This window comes from Onychomys torridus, chromosome 13 (genome assembly GCF_903995425.1).
Source record: "Onychomys torridus chromosome 13, mOncTor1.1, whole genome shotgun sequence".
In the NCBI taxonomy this organism is placed as follows: Eukaryota; Metazoa; Chordata; class Mammalia; order Rodentia; family Cricetidae; genus Onychomys; species Onychomys torridus.
Genome location: NC_050455.1, coordinates 433,084 through 456,177, shown reverse-complemented (window position 1 = coordinate 456,177; position 23,094 = coordinate 433,084). Strand labels below are relative to the sequence as shown.

At 41.0% G+C, this 23,094-nt stretch overlaps 1 protein-coding gene across 3 annotated transcripts in view; it reads left to right on the top strand.

The window, feature by feature from the left end:
- The first annotated feature begins 10,093 nt into the window (after positions 1-10,093).
- The window catches only part of Usp14 (ubiquitin specific peptidase 14), a 37,672-nt gene continuing 24,671 nt past the window's right edge, over positions 10,094-23,094 (top strand). For 2 of the 3 annotated variants that reach the window (XM_036205089.1, XM_036205088.1), the window contains exons 1-3: positions 10,094-10,428; positions 16,687-16,832; positions 18,791-18,823. In XM_036205089.1, the coding sequence (XP_036060982.1) occupies positions 10,413-10,428; positions 16,687-16,832; positions 18,791-18,823 (195 nt within the window). In that variant the 5' untranslated portion in view covers positions 10,094-10,412. The remainder of the gene's footprint in view (positions 10,429-16,686; positions 16,833-18,790; positions 18,824-23,094) is intronic. The other variant, XM_036205090.1, reaches the window with a different exon arrangement.

Genomic DNA, 23,094 nt, shown 5'->3' with positions numbered 1-23,094 from the left:
GAAGTCTCCCACTTTTGTTGTTGTTGTTGTTGTTGTTGTTTTTCTAGACAGGGTTTCTCTGTGTAGCTTTGCGCCTTTCCTGGAACTCACTTGGTAGCCCAGGCTGGCTTCGAACTCACAGAGATCCGCCTGGCTCTGCCTCCCGAGTGCTGGGATTAAAGGCATGTGCCACCACTGCCCGGCATCTCCCACTACTAATGTGTGAGGTTTTATATGTGATTTAAGCTTTAGTAATGTTTCTTTTTACATATGTGGGTGCCCTTGTGTTTGGGCCTAAATGTTCAGAATTGAACTTCATCTTGGTGGATCTTTCCTGTGATGAGTATGTAATGCCCTTCTTGATCTCTTTTGATTAATTTTAGTTTGAAGTCTATTTTGCTGGATATTAGTATGGCTACACCCATTTGCTTCTTAAGACCATTTGATTGGAAAGACTTTTCCCAGCCTTTTATTCTTAGGTAGTATCTATCTTTGAATTTGAGGTGTGTTTCTTGTAAGCAGCAGAAAGATGGGTCCTGCTTTCATATCCAATCTCTTAGCCCATGTCTTTCTATAGGTGAATTAAGTCCATTGATATTAAGGGATATTAATGACCAGTGATTGCTCATTTCTGTCACTTTTTGGTGGTAGTGTGTGTGTAATTCTCTTATTTGGGGCTTACTGTTGTGGTGTTACCTATTGACTGTGTTTTTGAGGGTGTATCTAACTTCCTTAGGTTGGAATTTTCCTTCTAGTGCTTTCTGTAGGGCTGGGTTTGTGGATAAGTATTGTTTAAATCTGGCTTTGTCTTGGAATGTCTTGTTCACTCTGTCTACGATGGTTGAAAGTTTTGCTGGGTATATTAATCTAGGCTAGCATCCATGGTCTCTTAGTGTCTGCATTACATCTGTCCAGGTCCTTCTGGCTTTCAAAGTCACCATTGAGAAATCAGGTGTTATTCTGATGGGTTTGCCTTTATAAGGCATTTGGCCTTTTTCCTTTGCTGCTCTTAATATTCTTTTTTTATTCTGTACATTTAGTTGTTTAATTATTATGTGGGGAGGGGACTTTTTTGGGGGGTCTAGTCTGGTGTTCTATAGGCTTCTTGTATCTTCATAGGCATTTCCTTCTTTAAGTTGGGAAAGTTTTCTTCTATGGTGTTGTTGAATATATTTTCTGTGTCTTTGAGTTGGTATTCTTCTCCTTCCTCTATCCCTATTATTCTTAGGTTTGGTCTTTTCATAGTGTCCCAGATTTCTTGGACATTTTGTGTTATAATTTTTTTGGCATTGTTATTTTCTTTGACTGATGAATCCATTTCCTCTATTGTATTCTCTACAGCAGAGATTCTCTCTTCCATCTCTTGTATATATTTTGTTGGTTATGCTAGCATTTGTGTTTCCTGTTTGTTTACTCAGATTTTCTATTTCCAGCATTCCCTCTGTTTGTGTCTTTTTCATTGATTCTATTTCCGTTTTCAGGTCTTGGACTATTTCCCTCATCTGTTTTATTGCTTTTTCTTGGTTTTCTTTAAGGGATTTATTGTTTTCTTCTGCTTTATTTGTCTTTTCCTCTAGTTTTTTTTTATAGAGTTCTTCCCAGTTTTTGTTTTACTTTTCATTTTCTTTATTGATTTCCTCCCCTTTTTTGTTCATCTTTTCCTCAATTTCATTTTTGATTTTTTTCTTTAAAAGCCTCTAGCATCTTCATGATGTTATTCTTAAGGTTGTTTTCTTCTGCTTCTTCCACTTTGTGATGTTCAGGTCTTGCTGTTGGAGGAGGGCTAGGTTCTGGTGACGCTGTATTGCTCTTTATGTTGTTGTTTGTACTTCCGCCTTGATGTCTGCCCATGTCCTTGTGGATTCATTCTTGGTCTTATCAGCGCTCTTGGTCCAGTCAGAGCTGACAGATTCAGTGTTTCAGGAAACCTCTCTTGGTCCAATGAGAGGTGGTGGATTCTGCTTCTCAGAAAGCCACTCTTGGTCCAGTCAGGGCTGACAGATTTCCTGACTCCTGAGTTTACTCTTGGTCCAATGATGACTCTTTGTCCAATGAGAGCTCTCTCTTTCTCTGGGCTAGATTGGAGCTCTCTGGGACAGATGGGAGCTGGTTGGTCTCCAATTCTCAGGAAGTGGTGGTCTCAGGCGGGTGGGTGTGGGGGCAGGGCATGTAGATTGCAGGGTCTGCTGGGGGGAGTGTTGGAGAAAGGGGGGTGTGGCACCCGCTGGCCAGCAACTGGGGCCAAGTTGGGCAGGTCTTCCCTGGAATGATTGGTGCCCAGGGATGGGACTTAGGGGAAGGCCTTCCTGGGTATGACCCCCAAAGACTCTCCTCTGGTCTGGACGGGAGCTGGGGGCTGGTCTCCAATTCTCAGGAAGTGGTGAGAGGGGATTTCGAGGGGTGGGTGTGGGGGCAGGGTGTGTAGATTGTAGGGTCCACTTGGGGGGGGGTCTCTTGTCCAGAAGGGAGCTCCAGGCCGGATGGGAGCTGGGGGCTGTCTCTAAGTCTCAGGAAGTGGCAGTGGTCTCTTGCGGATGGGTGTGGGGTCAGGGCATGTAGATGCAGGGTCTGCTGGGGGGTCTTGGAGAAGGGGAACCTTCCCTTGGGAGTCCCACCCGATGGCCAGTAACCAAAGGTTGTCCTTTAAATAATTTGGAGCATTCCAGCATGTGGAAATGTCAGTGTTACTTTTTTTTTTTTTTTTTGTGATTAACAGTGACTTTAAGACAGGAGAGGAGCTCTGTTAAATTGAGACTGAATATTTCCCCCTGGTATCTATACTCTCTATAGTTAGTCATCATGCCCCATACTGTCCACCCTGCCTTATCTCTTTCCACAGCCCCACACATGCATTCTCTGCTGTGTCACGCTGTCCTCCCTCCTGACCTCTATATATACTGCTAGTACATATTTTTAATAGTTTTACTTTTCCAAGACAAGTTCGCACTATATAGCCCAGGCTAGCCTAGAGCTCACAATCCTCTTGTTTCTGTTTCTTGAATGCTAATATTACAAGCATATGTCACTATTCCTGGCCACATATTTTCATATTGTTTATTTTATTTGGTTTTGTTTTGAGACAGAGTCTCATTATGTAGCCCTAGAACTCACTCTATAGACCAGGCTGGCCTCATACAGAGATCCACATGCCTCACTCTACTCTGCTGGGACTAAAGACATGTGTGTGGTATTGTTTACTTATTTTCTGACAGACTGTGAGTTCCTGGAGTATAGGGGTCCATGAGTATATAATTAACAAATAATTGTCAAATTAATGGATTTGATTGCTTAGAGTTTTTTTTTTTCTGTTGTTATCTAGTGCTCTGATGTCCCCACATGTCTTCAACATCCTTCAATTTCTTTCTTCTTTGAATTCCATTACCAACATTCAAGTAGCAATATATATAGAATTCCTAGTTTAAGGGGTTCTGTGCTAGGCCTAGGGAACACACAGATGAACAAGTTAGATGCAATTATTGTGCAGACACGAAGTAGACAATATAGATCACAATGTAGTATTTATTTGTGTATTCATATGTATGTGTGTGTGAGTGCAGATGTATGGACGTCATGGTAGTCACATGGAGGTCACAGGAAAGCTCCCAGGAGTCAGTTCTCTCCTGCCACCTGGTAAGATATGGGAATGAAACTCAGATTTTATAAGGCCTGAGTGCAGTCACCTCTACACACTGAGTCATCTACTTGGCCCTATAGATATAAATATTACAGTGCCTCAGAACAGTATATAATCCTGAAAGCTCTAATTGAACTAGGCATAAAAATTTGTGAAGAGGATAGAATGGTCTAAGATTATTCATGGTCTAAGTGTAAATATAACTGCTATATATACACATAAATAGGATACTACACATCATTAAGTAATTAAGTGCTGATTGGTGCAAACAGCAGTTGTTTAAAAATACAGAGAAGGGGCTGAGAGCTAGTTCAGCAGTTAAGACTACTATCTGCTTTTCCTGAGAATATGGGTTCAAGTCCTACCACCCAAATGGCAACTTACAACCATGCTAACTCTGGTTCCTGGGAATCCAGTTGCAGCAGGCATTTTCTTTGGGGCCACCAACTGGCTCCCAAATCATGACATAGAGACTTCTAGTTACAAATGCTTGGCCTAGCTTAGGCTCATTACTGGCTAGCTCTTTTAACTTAAATTAACCTGTTTCTTCTTATCTACCTTTTGCCTCGGGGTTTTTACTTTTCTTTCCTTCTGTATGTCTTACTTTTACTGCTTCTCGTATCTGGATGGTTGGTGGTTGCCTGGTTTCTTGCCCCAGGCATGTCCCACTCTTTTATTCTCCTTCACCTCCCATTCCTTTTCCTCCTTTTCCGAGCCTAGATTCCCCCTCCTATTTATTCTCTCTGCTTGGCAGCCCCATCTATCCCTCTCCTGCCTAGCTACTGGCCGTTCAGGTTTTTATTAGACCAATTATTATTAGGCAGGCAAGGTGAAACAAATGCGACACATTGTTACAGAATTAAACACACATCCTTACATCATTAAACAAGTGCAGCATAAACAAATGTAACATACCTCTACACATTTAAAGTAATATTCTGCAGCATTAACAAATGTAACACATCCTTACATAGTTAAATATTCCACAACATCCAATGCCTTTTTCTGGCATCTATGGATACACAGATGGTACACAGACATACATGAAAGTAAAGCACCCATACACATAATAAATTCTTGAAAAAAAATAAAAAAGGCACCAGAGACCATTACAGAAAATCATAACCAATCAAAATTCGGAGCTATGGAACCCAATCCCAGTGGATAATCTACAAAACACTTCAGTACCTAAGGCTCAGAGAATATTTTGGAAAGGGAGATGAAAAGATTCTATGAGCCATAGGATCAGGGAGTTTGCTGTGAAACTGTCTCTTAGAAATGTCAGAAGCTACATTCATGAAGTCTCACCAACATGACTGTCCAAACATGAGCCAAATAAGGACAACACCAATAGACGTGCCAAAGTATGTCAGGGAAAGCCCACAATGCCTCAACCCACACAAGAACTACAGGCAATTAAGGAATGTTGGGAGTGGTTATCCAAGACCCAATAGTAATCTTTAAAACATACATACAAGTAACATTCTACAGACTAAGCATGCTATATTTAGAAATATGCATATGTATGTAATAACAATTAATGAAAGAAGAGGCCATGAATTTGAAAGACAGGAGGAGCATATAGACATATAATGTAATCCTTTTATAATCTCAATAAAGAAAAACTTAATATACAAAATAAGTAAAAAGGTAGAGAAAAAATTCAGTTTGTAAGGTTTAAACATTTATCAGCGAGGTAAATGGAGAGAAACTGGGGTGTAGGGCATTTCAAGGTAGGAGGGGCGAGAAAAAACTTGAAGATGGAATAGCAAGATGGGTCACATGGCAAAACCACTTGTTGCATAAGCCTGATAACCTGAATTCTATTCCTGTAAACACATAAAGTAGGAGAGAACTGACTCTACAATGTTGTCCTTTGACCCCCACATGCATATTGAGGCATGTACACACACACACACACACACACACACACACACACACACACACACACACATCACCTGTTGTTGTTTTTGCTCTTTTGGGGGCCCCACTACCCAGCTCCCAAATAAATCACACACAGAGGCTTATTTTTACTTATAAATGTCTGGCCTTAGCTTGGCTTGCTTTGTGCTAGCCTTCCTTAACTTTAAATTATCTTCTCTCTCTTTTGCCTCTGGGCTTTTCCCATTCTCTTACTTCTGTAAATCTTACTCTTATTCCATGGCTTGCTGTGTAGCTGGGTGGCTGGCCCCTTGAGTCCTTCTCCTTCTCTGGCTACTTCTTTCCTTCCTCCCAGATTTCTCCTCCTATATATTCTCTCTGCTTGTCAGCCCCACCTATCCTTTCTCCTACCTTGCTATTGTCTGTTCAGTTCTTTATTAGACTATCAGGTGTTTTAGACAGGCACAGTAACACAGTTTCACAGAGTTAAACAAATGCAACATAAACAAAAGTAACACACCTTAAAATAATATTCCTCAACAATCACTACCACTGATAATAATAATAATTATTATAAAAATAAAGAGTAAAAACTGTAAGGCATGAAAGGGTAGTATAGCTATAAGTTCTGGGAACCTCCTGCAGATATCCAAATCTTCAATGCTCATGTGTCTTATGCAACATGATATAATATTTTCTTATAACTCATTCATATTCTCTTATATACCTGGAATCATCTCTATTATTTATAATATCTAGTGTAATGAAAATTGTTATTATACTGTTCTGTTTAGGGGATAATAGCCAGAAACAATTCTACATGTTCATCTCAGTCATAAGCAAAAACCTTTTTGTTCATCTGTGGTTAGCTAAGCATTGCAGGCAGATCCTGTAGATCTGAGGGCTGAGTATATATTCAAACCCCACTGATTTTAACTGAGGTAATATAAGTAGGTAAATATAAGGCATTGTGTTTATGTTCAGTCGTGAAAACTGTTGGCTTTTTTTTTTTTTTGAGACAAGTTTTCATGGAGCCCAAGCTGGCCTCAAACTTGCTATGTAGCTAAAGCTGGCCTTGAATATCTGATTTTCCTGCCTCCATTTCCCAAACATTAGGATTTCAGGTATTTACCACTATTCTTGGCTCTGCTGTGAAATTCTTTTGAGAGTAAAGATTAAAAATTATATACTTCCATTTGGGCTACAATAATAAAACTTTGGGAATAGAATTTACTCTGACAAGGAGATGTTAAACATTCAAGTGCATCTACTATTTGTTCTGTTTTGGACTAGCTCTATTTGGTAATTATTTTGACATAACAAGAATTCAATTAGCTGTTTAAACTTTACAACCCTGAGGAGATCCGGTGTCAGTATAATCATTATCAGTCCACAACAGAGAAAACTGAACCACCAGGAGTTTTGTCACTCATAGGAAAATGTTATAAGTTTGGAGATAATTTACAAAACAGATCAATATGAACAGAAAAGACTGTTGGTTTTCCATTAAAATCCACTGTTCTTCTTACATAATGTTTTTGTATCCATGCTTTCTTTTGACTCCATTTCCCAGGTTCCATGCTGGCATTAATGAAATGTGACTGAGAGCAATTTGTGTGTATCCCCTCTTTTCTCATTTAAAAGGAAACCACTGGGGCTGAAGAGAAGGCTCAGCACTTAGGAATACTTCCTCTTTGGAAGAGGAGGGTTTGGGTTCCAGGACCCACAATGGATGACTATAACTGTCCATAATTCCAGCTCCAGAGAATCCAATGCCTTCTTCTGGCTTCCTCCTCTGGACAACTTGTGGAGTCAGCTCTCTCCTTTCATCAGTGGGTTCCAGAGCTCAAACTCAAGAGTCTCAGGCTTAGCAGGTGTCTTTGCCCACTGAGCCATCTGATAGGCCCCATTCATATTCAGTTAGTTTAAAATGTGGCAAATGAATTTTATCGGTTGATTCCTGGCCCATCAACAACCTTTCCTTTGTTCTTCCCTGACTCTTCCACAACCCCCTATCTTCTTCAAACAGCTGAATCTTTAGGCCTCTTTGTCACAGAAACATGTATTTATTTGATAAAATCTGCATTTCTATTGATCTCAACTATGTTTTGCATCCACTTAGGAAATATTTGCTGAACATCTTTTAAAGAAAAGCACTGTTCTAAATCTTACATATTTCCTACAGTATTTAAGGCCAGACCTTTTTCTCCAAGAATTATGCAGCAGAGAGAAAAATATTGGAATAAAAATAATAGATGTTATAACAAAGGATAGCAGATATTATTTTTACTCTACAAACTTCTTTTTGGAAGTATCTAGCAGATAAAATAATGCTCCTGCAAACATGACCACATCTGAATCCCTGAGGCTATGACTGACTTACTGGTGTGTTTAAAGACTTTATGATGAGAAGATTGGCCTTAATTATCCAGGGAAGGCCAGTGTAATCACTGGGTGCTTATAAAGAAGGGTGCAACAGTCAAAGTCAGAAGAAGCACGATAACCACGACATAGATGAAGTTAGCAGCCAATGAACCTGGATAGCTTGTAACACCTACACAAGATAAGGACTAGATTTCTGCATTGGTACATCCAGAAGGGAAGCGATCCTGCCACCACTTTAAGGTTAAGGCTTTTGACTACTGTAGTGGTAGAGTAAATCATCTATGTGGCTTTAAACCATCCAGTTTGTGGCCGTTGATTACAGTAGCTATGGAAAACTACTAAGGGGCTGTTCCATTTGGGGAAGTTCACCAGACAATTCTTTCTTCATCCCAGGCCAGCTCTGGCTTCTTTCTGTTGCTTACAGCAAAGGGCTCCATTTAGAGAGCCTTCGAGTTAATGCATGCATATGTTAACTCCGAGTTTTTCTAGGTCTTACTAAGACAGCAACTGTGTTTGATTAATTTTGTATCCTATTTTGAGGGCTTTAGACACATATATTCATGGGGGGGGGGAAGGAGAGAATTGTAATACTACTTGATAGGAAAAGAGTAATTGTAGGAGGAGGCGTTGTTTATATGAAAGAGTTAGTAATGAGGGGAGGTGGGAGAGGGGGATTTTAAGATGGACAAAATTCTTGTTGGTCAGAAGAGGAAGAAAGCATCCTCAACAGTGGTACATTTTATAAAGTCCCCTTAACAAATGTGATTGTGAGGCCTTGCTCTCTTGTCATGGGTACATTAACAAGATTTATAAAAAACCCTGATATTGGGGCTGGAAAGATGGCTCAATGGTTAAAGGCATTGACTGCTTTTCCAAAGGACACAGGTTCAATTCCCAGCATCCACATGGCAGCTCACGACTGTGTAACTCAAGTTCCAGTGGATCCATCTCCTTCACACTGACATACTCGCAGGCCAAATCCCAACACATAAATAAAAATTAAATAAACACATAAACCCTCCCCCCCCATACTTGGCAATATTCCACTGGCCTTGTTTATCTATAAACCTGCAGGTGGTGCACGCCTTTAATCTCAAGCAGAGGCAAACGGATCTCTGAGAGTTTGAGGCCGGCCTGGTTTACAGAGTTCCAGGACAGGCTCCAACATGACAGAGAGAAACCTTGCCTCGAACCCCATTTCTTAAAAAACAAAACAAAACAAAACAAATGTGATGAGTTAGTGAAAGGCAACAGATAGGTTAATGAAAATACAGTTCAGAAATCGGCAGGCCGAGGACCACGTGTCCTGAGGGTGACAGGTGGTAGATTCAAGAGCCTAAGTGCTCCCAGACTTCGCTCCACCAGCCCCTCCCCATCTCCCTTCTTGGCTTCAATCTCCACATTCACTCCTTGTCTCCACTCCTTTCCTAGTTTCAGTCCCTCCAGTGCCCACCTTTGCTCCTTCCGTCACTCTAACACCTCCAGCCTTCTCTCCCTCTCGCCCTACTTCCGCCTGTTTTCCTCTGCTCACCCCCAAGTTCCGCCCTGTACGTCCTATCTCCTTTGCTTCACTACCCCAGGCTCCTACTGCTGCACCTGTCTTTCGTCATCCCTGGGCTCCTTAGGCCCTCTCTTCCTTCCTTCATTACCCCCCTCCCCGGCCCCGCCTCCTCTTCTTCCTCCCTTCATCTCCCTCAGGCCCCGCCCCTCTCCTTAGGCCCTCTCTTCCTCCTTTCATTCCCCCTCTCCAGGCCCCGCCTCCTATCTCTGATCCCTTCCCAGGCCCCGCCCCACTTCTTAGGGCCTCTTTTCCGCCTCAGGCCCCGCCTCCTCTCCCTGAGCCTCCCAGGCCCCGCCTCCTCTCCTTAGACCCTCTCTTCCTCCCTTCATCCCTCCCCAGGCCCCGCCTCCTCTCCTTAGACCCTCTCTTCCTCCCTTCATCCCTCCCCAGGCCCCGCCTCCTCTCCTTAGGCCCTCTCTTCCTCCCTGATCCTCAGGCCCCGCCTCCTCTCCTTAGGCCCTCTCTTCCTCCCTTCATCCCTCCCAGGCCCCGCCTCCTCTCCTTAGGCCCTCTCTTCCTCCCTGATCCTCAGGCCCCGCCTCTTCGCTGTCAGCCTTTCCTCCCCTCCCATCATCCTCCAGGCCACGCTTTTCATCCCAGGCCCCGCCCCCACAACTTCAGCCCTCTCCTCTCCAGGCCCCGCCTCCCCTCCCTCAGCCCGCCCTGGCCTCCGGGGTCCCCAGTCTCCTCCTCCACTTGGCCCACCCTCTTCCCTTTATTCCCCTTCCCCCCAGGCCCCGCCTCTACTCCGTGCTGCGCAGCCAACCTCCCCCCGCCCCCCAGTAGTGGCTCCCAGGGCGAACAGCGTGCTGCTGCGTCATCGTCAGTGGCCGGTTTGAATGAAGCTTGTCGCATCGGAGCTGCCGCCACCACCTCGCTTCCTCCCTGGCCGGCTCCACGAGCCGCTTCGTAACCCTCTGCGGCCCTTGTCAGACCCAGCCTCCTGCGCCGTTTCCTTCCTTCTGCCCCGCCATGCCTCTCTACTCTGGTGAGCTCCGTCCTCCTTGGCGCCGCGCTCTCGCAGCCGACGCTAGGCCTTCGCTTAGGCCCAGCCTGCAGAGGCGCGCGCAGGGCACAGCCGCAGAGGGCCACGGTGGGAAGTCGGAGTGGCGGCCGCGCGAGCAGTAGCCCAGCTACGCGTGCGAGCTTGTCCATTGTGTCCCCGAGTGGTTGGGGTGGGAGCAGGAGTGGAGACGGGGAAAATCTCAAGAGTCGTGACTCTGCAGAATAGTTTCTGTCGCTGCACCAGTGTGCTGGGAAAGGTGAAGGTGTGTCCTGGGGCGCAGGAGATCAGGCTGGTGGAGTGTGATTGCTTTGAGCTCCTGGATGTAGCAGTGGAATGAGCATAGAAGGAAGTTGGGGATGAACGGTCTCAGGTATAAGGTTTACTTGTCTTCTGCTTGTAATTTGTTCACCATTTTGATTCTACCGCCCCCCTTGTGGCAATTTCAGTTCTATCTCGAAGCCGACTGCAAATCAGTCTTTTTGATGCTTCATTTTAACTTCAGCATACATTATTTTGGACTTCGAAGATGAAGTTAGCTTCAAAGTGTAGATGAATACAAATACTGGCAAGTGCCGTTTCTTCCCTTTAGGCATTTGGCAGGAGTCTTTTCTTGCTGGCGTTCCAAGGTATTGACCAAGGATCACGTTTTCTTTAGTTAATGGACTTCTCTGTTTCTACTCTTAGTCAAAATGGCTTCCAAAAATGTGTATGGCATCTCCCCTTGGCTCTGCATGTGATTTATTGATTATCTTTGACTCTCACTTTGGCGTACATAAGAGAATGATTGCTTTTAAAGAATGCTATAAACCAAGAATAACAGTTAATCGTAGGATGGATTCTTTTATTCATTTATTTATTTGGAGACAGGAGACGGGTCTGCTGTGTAGGCCTAGCTGGCCTGGAACTCAAGAGATCGCCTGTCTCTGCCTCAAAAGATGTGCACCACAATGCCTGGCGTCCTCTCCTTTATTTCTAATACTGTTTTCATTTAGTCCTATGTTATTTTTAGCTTGTTATACATTTCATACTATTTACATTTGTATACTATTTTTTACATTAGTATACTATTATATATTACTTTAAAACTTGTAGGCCACGTATAGTGACTTTTTTTTTTTTTTTTTTTAATCTCAGCAGAGTCAAGCCCAATATGATTTTAGGGCCAGCCTCATCTACAGAGCGAGTTCCAGGACAGCCAGGGAACCAATACAGAGAAACCCTGTCTCGAAAAACCAAAGAAGGAAAGAAACACACAAAAAAAACTTGTTGCTCTTGTGTTATTTTAGGATCAAACCAGGACTTTGTGCGCGCTAAGTAGAAATGTTACCACTAAGCTGTATTCCCTGTACTTTTGCCTTTTGTTTATGATTACAGTTTGTGTAGCATCTGAATCTGTTTGAATCTACTGCTGCTAGAGTTGTAGATAATAATGAACAGACCAAGCAGCCTTCATTTAACTCAGGGATTACATATTGCATATAACATAAAAGGCCATATGTGTGTTTCAGCATGCCATATACTACCTTTCTTCTTGTGTTTTGTTTTTTGGAGACAGGGTTTCTCTGTATAGCCTTGGCTGTCCTGGAACTCGCTCTGTAGACCAGGCTGGCCTTGACCTCCGAGATCTGCCTCTTGAATGCTGGGATTAAAGGCGTGAACCACCACTGCTCAGCCATATGCTACCTTTCCCACTTGACCCTTATTAACAGTTTCCAGTTTCCTCTGCTACTTTCTAATTCACTCTGGGAATTATTGCAATCTCAGACCTTATGCTAAATGTTTTTCTTGTCTGTTTTAGGAATACTTCTATTCTCTGGCTAATACCTTTGTTTTGAGATTCAACTCAAAAGTTGGCAGTGATAATTCAGAAGTTAATAATTCCTCCAAGAAATCTTTCCTGGTTGGGTTATGGTGGTTTGTATCTCTGATTTCAACATTTAAAGCACTAAGACAGAAGGATCATCAGTTTTGGTACATTGTAGGCTGTACAGAGAGACCCTGTTCCAAAAAGCAAGACCAAACAGAACAATAAATAATACTTCCTTAGTCAAGATTTTTGTTTAGCTGTGTGTGTGGTGGTGTACAAACTTTAATTCCAGTACTTGGAAAGCATAGTCTTCCTGGTGAGTTAAAGGTCAAGCTGATCTATGTAGCGAGTTGTAGCCATGGCTACATAGTGAGACCATGTCTTAAAAAAGAAAAGAAAAGAAAATTGTTGCTCTTTGAGCCTTTAGTCGTTATTGTTATAAGTACCACATCCTCTCTTTATTAGATTATGTTGGATTCTTATGTTTATTTGTTGTGTATGAGGTGGGTGTGCACGCAAAATGTGTTTGGTGGTCAGAGGAATTGGTTTCTTCTTCCTCCATGTGGGCTGTGTGATTGAACTTAGGTTTTTAGGCTTAGCAACAAGTGCTGTTATCTGCTGAGCCATCACTCTGGACCCATTAAGTCAGGCTTTAACTTACTCAGTAACTGTTGAAAGAATTAAGATGTGGAGTCTGGGTCAAGAATTAAAATTGTGATTCTAGAACTTGGAACTTTGTTTTGAAATAACCATTTTTGAAAAGACACAGTTTTCAATTTTCAATGTATGTTCTTGAGTTTTTTTTTATTTACATATTTCAAAAGTTAGCTGTTTGATGTTGAGCAAGGCATTTTTTGTTTGTTTTGATTTTTTTGAGACACAGTTTCTCTGTGTGGTCCTGGCTGTCCTGAAACTCACATTGTAGACCAGGCTGGCCTTCCTCTGCCTCCTTAGTGCTGGGATTAAAGGTGTGGACCACCACTGTCTGGCTTAAGCAAAGGCTTTTAAATTGTGGTAAAATTTATCTTTGACCATTTTTTTCTCTTTTCCTTTTGACTCTAAATCATGGGCACAGAGGGTTCTTCTGCCTCAGTTTCTTGATTAGCTGAAATTACAGGCACAGGTCACATCTCAGATGTTAAGCGTACAGTTCTCTGTCACTTAAATTCTTTCACACTTTTGTACAATCATCATTATTCCCAGAATCTGTTCATTCTCAAGCAGAGACTTTAGCCATTAAAAACATTTCCCCATGTCTGCTTGCCCAATTAGCCTCTGGCAACCAGCATTCTCTTAGTCTTTAATATTTTGACTTCTTTGTGTACCTTGCATAAAATAGAATCATACAGTGTTACCCTTTTATGCTTGGTTTGTCTCACCTTCCATCCTGTCTCCATGCTTCATCTATGTTTTAATGTATGGAAGAATTTTCTATTTTAAATGAACAATATTTTAGAGTGGGCTTTTCCCAGCATGCCCCCTTCCCTGCCTTCTCTTTTCCCCTCCCCTTTCCATTTCTGTTCCCTTACCCTTTTGCCATAGGGATCAAATCTAGAGCCTCATACTTGCTAGGTAAGTGCTCGACCAGTGGCCACATCCCCACTCCTATCTCAGCTTTTGTCTGAATGATGCTGCTCTGAAGCATACCTATAGCTATTCTGAATCCTTGCTTCTATATTTTTAGGAAGAGACTAATATGGTAATTCTGTGCTTTAAACCTTTTTCTTTTTAGTTTTTTGAGACAGGGTTTTTCTGTGTAACAGTCCTGGCTGTCCTGGACTCACCACTTTGTAGACCTCAAACTTGAAAAATCTGCCTGGCTCTGCCTCCCAAGTGTTAGGACTAAATTCCTCTGCCACCACTGCCCAGGTTAAAAAACAAATGCTGTTTTCTGTAGCAGCTGGTATTTTATGTTAATGCCAGCTGTGCACAGGATTCTAGTTTTGATTTTCTTTCTTTCTTTCCTTCCTTCCTTCCTTCCTTCCTTCCTTCCTTCCTTCCTTCCTTCCTTCCTTTTTTTTCTTTTTTCTTTTTTCTTTTTTTTTAAGATACCAGGGTTTCTCTGTGTAGTTTTGGTACCTGTCCTGGATCTCGCTCTGTAGATCAGGCTGGCCTCATAGAGATCTGCCTGGCTTTGCCTCCTGAGTTCTGGGATTAAAGGCATACGCTACCGCCACCCAGTGGATTCTAGTTTTTCTACACTCTCACTAATGCTTGTTATTTTCTGTTCTAAGAAACATTTGCGGGGTGGGGAGAAGTGAAGTAAAAGTGTGCAATCTGAGTTCCATCCCAGGTACCCACCCACCCACATGGTAGAAGGAGAGAACCAACTCATGCAAATTGTTCTCTGACCTCAACAGGCTTGCAATATAGCATGTGTACCCCCATACATATGCAATATGTAAATAATAAGTAATAAGTAAAATGTAAAAAAAATTAAAAAGTTTTTTTAATGCTGTGCTTGCAGGCATGTGCACTCAGAAGGCTGAGGTGGGAGAATTGCCTGTTTGAGCGCAGTCTGAACTATATATTAAGACTTTAAACCTCAAAACCCCAAATAATTGGCGAAAAAAGACCATAGTTATCATATGTAGCCAACATATCTTTGGAATTTTGTATACTTGAGTATCTCCTTGCTTGGGAAACCACCTTTCATTTTTTGCACACCTTTTTTTTTTTTTTTTTATTTTATTTTGGTTTTTCGAGACAGGGTTTCTCTTGTGTAGCTTTGTGCCTTTCCTGGAACTTGCTTTGGAGACCAGGCTGGCCTCAGACTCACAGAGATCTGCCTGCCTCTGCCTCCCGAGTGCTGGGATTAAAGGCGTGCACCACCACCACCTGGCTCTTGCACACCTTTCTTATAATTTAGAATTATAATACTTTTTCAAAAAATAAATGTGTGTGTGCATGCACACGCCCAGCATGTGCATGACTGCCAGTTTGCGCATGTGCAGGCACACGTTTGAAGGTCAGAGGACAACTTTGAGAGTTGGTTCTGCTTTTTCACTCTGAGATCAGGGAATTGAATTCTGGTCATCAGTCTTGTAAGCCAAGTACCAAGCTTTTATCCACTGAATCATCTTATGGGCCTAAGATTGTTCTAACTTTTTTCTTTCTCTTTTTTGCTTTTCTTTTTTTTTTTTTTTCTTCAGTCAAGACAGGTCTCATGTAGATCTTGCTGGCCTGGAACTTTGTAGAGAGGCTAGCCCTGAATTCAAAGAGATTTACCTCTCCCTACCTCCTGAATGCTAGGGTCAAAAGTGTGCAACCACATACCCAGCCTGAATTAGAATTTCTTAACCTGTTTTCAATGCTCTTTTATTCCCTTAAGTTTTTTTGTTTTGTTTTGTTTTGTTTTTTGTTTTTGTTTTTGTTTTTTTGAGACAGGGTTTCTGTGGTAGCCTTGGCTGTCCTGGAACTAGCTCTGTAGACGAGGCTGGCCTCAAACTCATAGAGATCCACCTGCCTCTGCCTTTGAGTGCTGGGATTAAAGGTGAGCGCCACTACCACCCAGCTGAGATTTTTTTTTTCCTCAAACTCTCTTGTCTTACTTTTTCTCTATTCCAATAGTATATATTGCTTTAAATAAGTGGTTTTTAAACTGTGGGTTTTGACCCTTTAACTGGAGTTGCCTAAGACCATTGAAAAGCAGATATTTACATTATGATTCATAACAGCAAAATTATAGTTATGAAGTTGCAATGGAAATAATTTTATGGTTGGCAAACAACTTGAGGAACTGTATTAAAAAGCATTAGGGAGGTTGAGAAGCACTGCTTTAAATGATTCTTAGGCTAACCACATCATGAAGGCCAGGAACTTTATTCTGGGAAATATTTCAGTGTGATCAGAGATTCACCTTAATTTACAGAGATTGTTGGAGTATGATTTAGACTTGGGTGGTATTTATTAACCAATTTTGTGACATTAATGCATCAGTCAGCGTCTCAAGTCAGTCTTTCCCTTCCCCTCTGCTCCTTGTCCCATACCCTTCTTTCCCCTTTCCTTCCCTCCCCTCCTTTATCCTGCAGTGCTGGGAATTTAGCTCATGTGACCTGTGTGCTAGGCAGATGCTGTACCACTGAGCTCTGTTCTCAGCATGTTTGTATGTATATAAGGAGAAACCGAATTAGATTAGTCAAAATGGATCCAAAGATCCATTGCATGTATATTACTCATTTAGGGAATAAAACAGTGAAGGACATATTTTGATTTTTCTTCTTCTTTTTGGAGGGTGGCGTTGAGACAGGGTCTCTCTATGTAGTCTTGGCTAGCCTGAAACTCATAAAGATAGCTTGTCTCTGCTTCCCTGCTAGGTGGTAGGACCTAGCATATTTTCACCTTTAAGAGTTATTCCTTGAGGATTTTCTAAATTTGAGGTCTGTAAATTAAAAAAGTATGTAAGTGAAAAGTAATTATGTTTTTGTTCACAGTTACAGTAAAATGGGGAAAGGAGAAATTTGAAGGTGTAGAATTGAATACTGATGAACCTCCAATGGTGTTCAAGGCCCAGCTTTTTGCACTGACTGGAGTCCAGCCAGCCAGACAAAAAGTTATGGTGAAAGGAGGGACACTGAAGGTAAAAGTGACCTAAAGTTTCATTAATACTGCTTATATAATTAACACTAGAAACTGGGATTGTTGCTAATGTAGCTTTGAAGACACAGTCTTATGATGTAGCCCTGACTGGCCTAAATCTACCTAGGTAGATCAGGCTGGCTTTGAATTCACAGATCTCCCTGCCTCTGCCTCCTGTTTAAACTGTTCTAGTGATGTTGTGTATGTGAGAAACATCATGTCTGTTTCAAAATATAATACTATAAAGTGTCATTTAAAATTTTATTCAGTAGATACCTCCAGTGGTCAGGACTATAGCATCTTATAATCTGTAATGTTTGAATTTTTTTCTGTGAAGACTAGTATAAAATGGATTTGTATTTTTTTTGTTTTGTTTTTTGAGACAGGGTTTCTCTCAGTGGCTTTGCGCCTGTACTGGACTACCTCTGTAGACCAGGCTGGTCTTGAACTCACAGAGATCCGCCTGCCTCTGCCTCCCGAGTGCTGGGATTAAAGGCGTGTGCCACCACCGCCCAGCGGATTTGTATATTTTTAGTAATTTCATGTACAGGAATAGAAAATTTTATCTGTTAAAAATAGACAACCAGGGACTAGAGAGATGGATCAATAGTTAGGAATGCTTGTTGCCCTTGCAGAAGACTCAGATTTGATTCCCAGCATCCACCTGGAGGCCCACAGCTGTAACTAGAGTCCTAGGGGATCTGATGCCCTCTTTTGGTCTCACAAGGTACTAAGCAGCATGCAAAACATGTGTACACTTAAACTATAGAATAATAAAATGCAACAGTATGGGTAATTTGTTTTTTAAAAACACCATAGTGTATATTTTTGTAATGTATTTTAAATGTTGAAATTGAGTTTAACATCTTCATCAGAGCCCTGGTTTTCAAATAATGGGGCACTTTTATACATTTTCCCTTTTTCTCCCAGTCTACATTTTAAAGAAGACTTTTTCTCTTAAGAGTGATTACTTTAATCCCAGCACTTGGGAGGCAGAGCTAGGTAGAGCTCTGCAAGTTCAAAGCCAGCTTGGTCTACAGAGTGAGTTTCAAGACAACCAGAGCTATACAGAAAAATCCTGTCTTGAAAACAAACAAACAAACAAACAAAATGTCAGGGGCTAGAGAGATGGCTCAGTGGTTAAGAATACTGGCTATTTTTCCAGAGGGCCTGGGTTCAGTTCCTAGCATCCACATGGCAGCTTATAATTCCAGGGGATCTGGTGATGTACATGCAGGCAAAACCACTAATGCACATTAAAAAATTTTTTAAAAAAAGTAATTGCTGTCTAACTTCTATCTAGAGATGGGAGGAAGAAATACTTATTTAAAAGGAGAGAAAAGCTATTTCCCCCTTTAGTTCCTTTTGGAATAACCACAGAAACTCTATAGTAAGAGTTCAAACTTAGCAGAGCAGCCTTTGATGAAAGACCACAAAAATAATGAGTTTTTTTTTCTCTTATTGTTTATAATACCACATAAGGATAGCAGAAAATATTTTTGTCAGGTTTGATATGACATTCTGAAAGAACTACCTGCCCTGTTTGTTGGGTATAGATACAGATGTTGATGAAAACTTGTTTACTTCCCAAATTCTATGAACCTTCGGCCTTCAGAGACTTGGCTAGCTAGTTTGTGCTGAGCTGTGTTCTGTTAGTATGATTTGGACTATAGCAGAAAATACTAATTAAAAAACCCTGACTCATAATAATTAACATTTATTGCATATGTCTTCTATACCTGGCTTTTATGATTTTTTTATAATTTATATTTTAAAGCTAAGGGAGCAGAGCATCAGAGGTTTAAGTAAAAGGCATCAAAGTATGTGATGTATACAAGTCAAGCAAGTCTGGATTGAATTTCTGGTTTTGGGGCAGGCATGTAAATTTTATTGTGAGATAGCTTCAAATTTAATAATTGTGCAGAGGTGGTTAAACATTTTTGTTTGTCTTTGAAATAGGATGATGACTGGGGAAACATCAAAATGAAAAATGTAAGTATTAAGAACACTCATTATAATGAAATGACCCAATTATTTCACCAAAATAAATCCCAAAGCCTCTTTTAAATGTGTATTTCTAGTTATTCAGCACCATTTATTTATAATTCTTTTTTGTTTTTTCCCAACTAATTCATTTTAGTTTTCTTGAAAATCAACTACAGGTCTATCTGTGAGCTCTGGTCTCATTGATCCAGTTGATTCAAAGTTATACTAGTATCATGTGGTCTTGATAACAAAAGCAAATGAGTGTGAAAAAAGGTACTGTGAGTTCTCTACACTTTTTTCTCTTTTCAAAAATATTTTTGAATTCAGTTAAATTTTAGAAGAAGTCATTTCTTTCAAGTTGACTTTGAAAATACACAGACCTTTAGGCCAGTTTGGAGAGTATGAACCCACATTTGAGTACTAAATCTTGAGTATTGTATACTTCTTATTTTGTTTAGTTCTTTATTTTGTCATAGCAGAGTTGTAGTGTTTTAGTATAGAGACTTTGCCTGGCTTTTGTTAGATTCTAAAAATTTTTAAAAATTATTTTATTCATTTTTATTTTATGTGCATTGGTGTTTTGTTTTGCATATGTGTCTGTGTGAGGGTGTTGGACCCCCTAGAACTATTTTAGACTATTTTGAGCTGCCATGTGGGTGCTGGGAATTGAACCCATGTCTTCTGGAAGAGCAGCCAAGCATTTTTAACTGCTGAGCCATCTCTCCAGCCCCAGATTCTAAGAATTTAATATTCTGTTGCTGTTGAAAATAATATTTTTAAAAATTGTTTTGTAATGTTCATGGCTAGCATTTAAAAATAAAATGGATTTTTTTCTATGTTTATTTTTATTCTGTGACCTTATTTCACTTGATTGTTCCAGTAATGTTTTTGGAAATTGCTTTGAGGTCTTTACTTACACAGGAATAGTAACTGCAAATAATGAGTTTACTCTCTCCCTTTTAGCCATCATGACTTTTATTGAGTTGCAGTTGATAAACAAATGACTTCTGGTTTTGATTTTTGTTCTAAAGGTATACTATTTTTAGTATACTATTAAATAGAAAATGGTGAAAGTGAACATTTTATTTTAATTCACTAAGATTTAAAATTATGAATGACTGTTAAATGGTGTTAAGTCCTTTTTCTGTTTGTTAAAATGATCATTTGCCTTTCTTTTCTTTTATATTTTGTTCAGTTTCACTGTCACCTATCACCCATCTATCTTGGTACAGGGGATGGAACCTTGGGTCTTGTGCATGCTAGGCAAACTCTTTACCATTGAGTATACGCCAATGGTATTCTCATTGATTCTCAACCCACCCCCATCATCTGATATTTCTAAATGTTGCCGGGGCAGACTCTGAACTCCTGGGCTTAGGCAGTCTTGCTTCAGCCTCAAAAATGGAATGAACAATGTGTATCTGCTGGGTATGGTATACATGCCTTTAATCTTAGCACTCTGGAGGCAGATATAGGTACATCTCTGGAAGGTCCAGATCAGCCGGGGCTACATAATAAGACTCTGTGTCAAAGACAAAAAAGTGTGCAATTAACCTCAAAGCGGTGTGGGCTGTATCCATTGATATTTATGATATTGAGATATTAAAACTGAGATATTTAAAATATTTGTTCTTATAAAAATAATTAAAAAGGGAGTTGGCAGTTGGCTTTGTGGGTAATAGTGCTTGCAGCCAAACCTAGGGACCTGAGTTTGATCCCTAGAACCCACATGGTGGAAGGAGAGACATGACTTTTGCAAATTGTCCTCTGACATTCACATACAGACATACACACTTGGACACACACTCTCACTTACACACATAAGTGCAATTAAACATTATAAATAAGTAAAAAATTGAGAAAAATACCTAACTCAAGTTCCGACTCAGCATTTGTAGGAGTAATTATTTTCAGTACTAGCATCACTCATGATTATAACAGTTTTATGGCTCTTCTTATTATAAATACAGAGTATCAGCAGTATTCAGAGGTAGAGATTTAATAAAGTATTTTACCTTTTTTTTTTTTTTCTCGAGACAGGGCCTTGCTATATAGTTCTGGATGGCCTGGAATTCTCTTTGTAGACCTTGAACTCACAGATTCATCTGCTAGGCTTGAAGGCATGTGCCACCAGGCTGGGCTGTGAAAATGTTTGTGAGTTGATAATTCTGAAAGCATCCTGGGACCAGTGGAGTTTCATGGACAGCATCTAGAGTACTGTAACCGTTTAAGAGGAAGACATATTTACCCCCTTAATGTATTGCCAGGTTCCATTTCTTAATTAGGATGTTTGAAGTAAGATCATGAGGCATGTTAGCCTTCATTTTTATATTGATTTATTTACTTGAGACTGTATCTCAAGTAGCTCAGGTTGGCCTTGAACCCTGTATGTAGTGGAAGATGGTCTTGAACTGATCTTCTTGCCTCTGCCTCCCGGTACTGGGATTGGAGGCATGTGCCACCACACCTAGCTAGTTAGTCTCTGTCTCTCTCTCCTCCCTCCCCCTCTCTCCCTCCCCCTCCCTCCCTCCCCCCCTTCTCCCACCCCCTCCCCCCCCTCTCTATATATAATGTATTTCATTTTATTGTCAGAATTATGCTAAGCTCATTAAGAAAGTTGGAGAAGTATTTCTCTTTTTTGAATGAATTAAAGATTAGATGTTCTTTACATACATGAAATAATTTACCAGTGAGTTCTTTGGGACTAGGAAAACCTTGTGGGAATTTGTGTGATTAGTTTTAGTTTCTTTAACAGAGTTATAATTTTTTTGCTTTTTTTTTATGTTAGTTTCAGTGAGGATATTTTCAGGGAGTGTGGAGAACATTGAGCATCAGTCCTTGCCTTCCACTGTGTTGGAGACACGGTCTCTTTGTTTGCTACTGTGTAAGCCAGGCCAGTTGGCCCCTTGAGCTTCTGGGAATTTTCTTGTGTCTCCCTCCCTTCTTGCCTAGGAACACTGGAGTTAGAGATGTGTGCTACTGCGGTTTTAATATGGGTTCTGGTGATTCAAACTTAGGTCCTCATGCTTGCATGGCAGGTTCTTTACCTATTGAGTTATTTATCTTCCCAGTCCTAGAGGGTAACTTTTAAAGACCTACTATGCCATAGATTTGCAGATCATCCTGCTTCTGTCTCCCAAGCTTTAGGATTAGAATTTATAGGTGTGTGCCATCATGCCTAGCTTAATACTCTTTCCTGTTTCCTTACTGATTATTAGTGGTATATTTAAATATTTGTTTCATTAGACAGCTTTGGAAAAGGTTTGATTAGTGATGGTTTAGTATTGCTTTGCTATTGTATTATAAAAAGTCCATGGAGATTCCTCAGATCCACTCATCCTCTGTTTCTCTTCAGAAAAGAGCAGGCCTCCCAGGCATATCAACTGAACACGACATAATAAGTTACAATAAGATTAGGCATATACTTTCATATCAAGTTTGGCAGCCTAGTAGGAGCAAAAGGGTGCCAAGAGCAGGCAAAAGAGTCAGAGACAACCCCCACTCCCACTGTTAGGAGTTCCACAAGAATACCAAGCTACATAACCTGTAACATATATATAGAGGACCTAGCTTAGACCCATACAGGCTCCCTGATTGTTAGTTCAGTCTCTGTGAGCCCCTATGATCCCTGCTTTGATTCTGTGGACTATGTTCTTATGGTGTCCTTGACCTGTCTGTCTCTTACAATCCTTCTTCCTTGGGGTTCCCTGAGCCCCACCTAATGTTTCGCTCTAGGCCTTTGCATCTGCTCCCATCAGTTGCTGGATGAAACCTCTGATGACAGTTGGGCTAGGCTACTATGAATATAGTAGAATATCATTAGGAATCATTCACTTTTTTCATGTTTGGTTCTATCCTGGGTCTGTGGACTCTCCAGCCTCTGGTTCCTGGCCACCCAGGAAGTGTCAGGCCTGGGCTCCCTCTCATGGTGTGGGCCTTAAGTTGGACTAGTCATTGGTTTATTGTTGTTTTGAGACAGGATCTCACTGTGTTACTTCAGCTGTCCTGGAACTTGCTCTGGAGTCCAGACTGGACTAGAAGTCAGAGGACCCATGCCTTGGCCTCCCAAGTGCCGAGGTTAAGGCTTTTGCCATGGTGCTCAGCTCATAGATAACCTTAAGGTTATAGGTTTGCTCATCCTACTAAAGAAACACAGGCCCATTTAAAGTCACTTCTCCAGCTACCACCAGGGCTAGGTTGCCATGACTCTGTATAGATTGACCTTTTTTTGGCTAGGAGAACCATGCTGTAGTTTGAATTCTTTTGAGTTTCCCTTT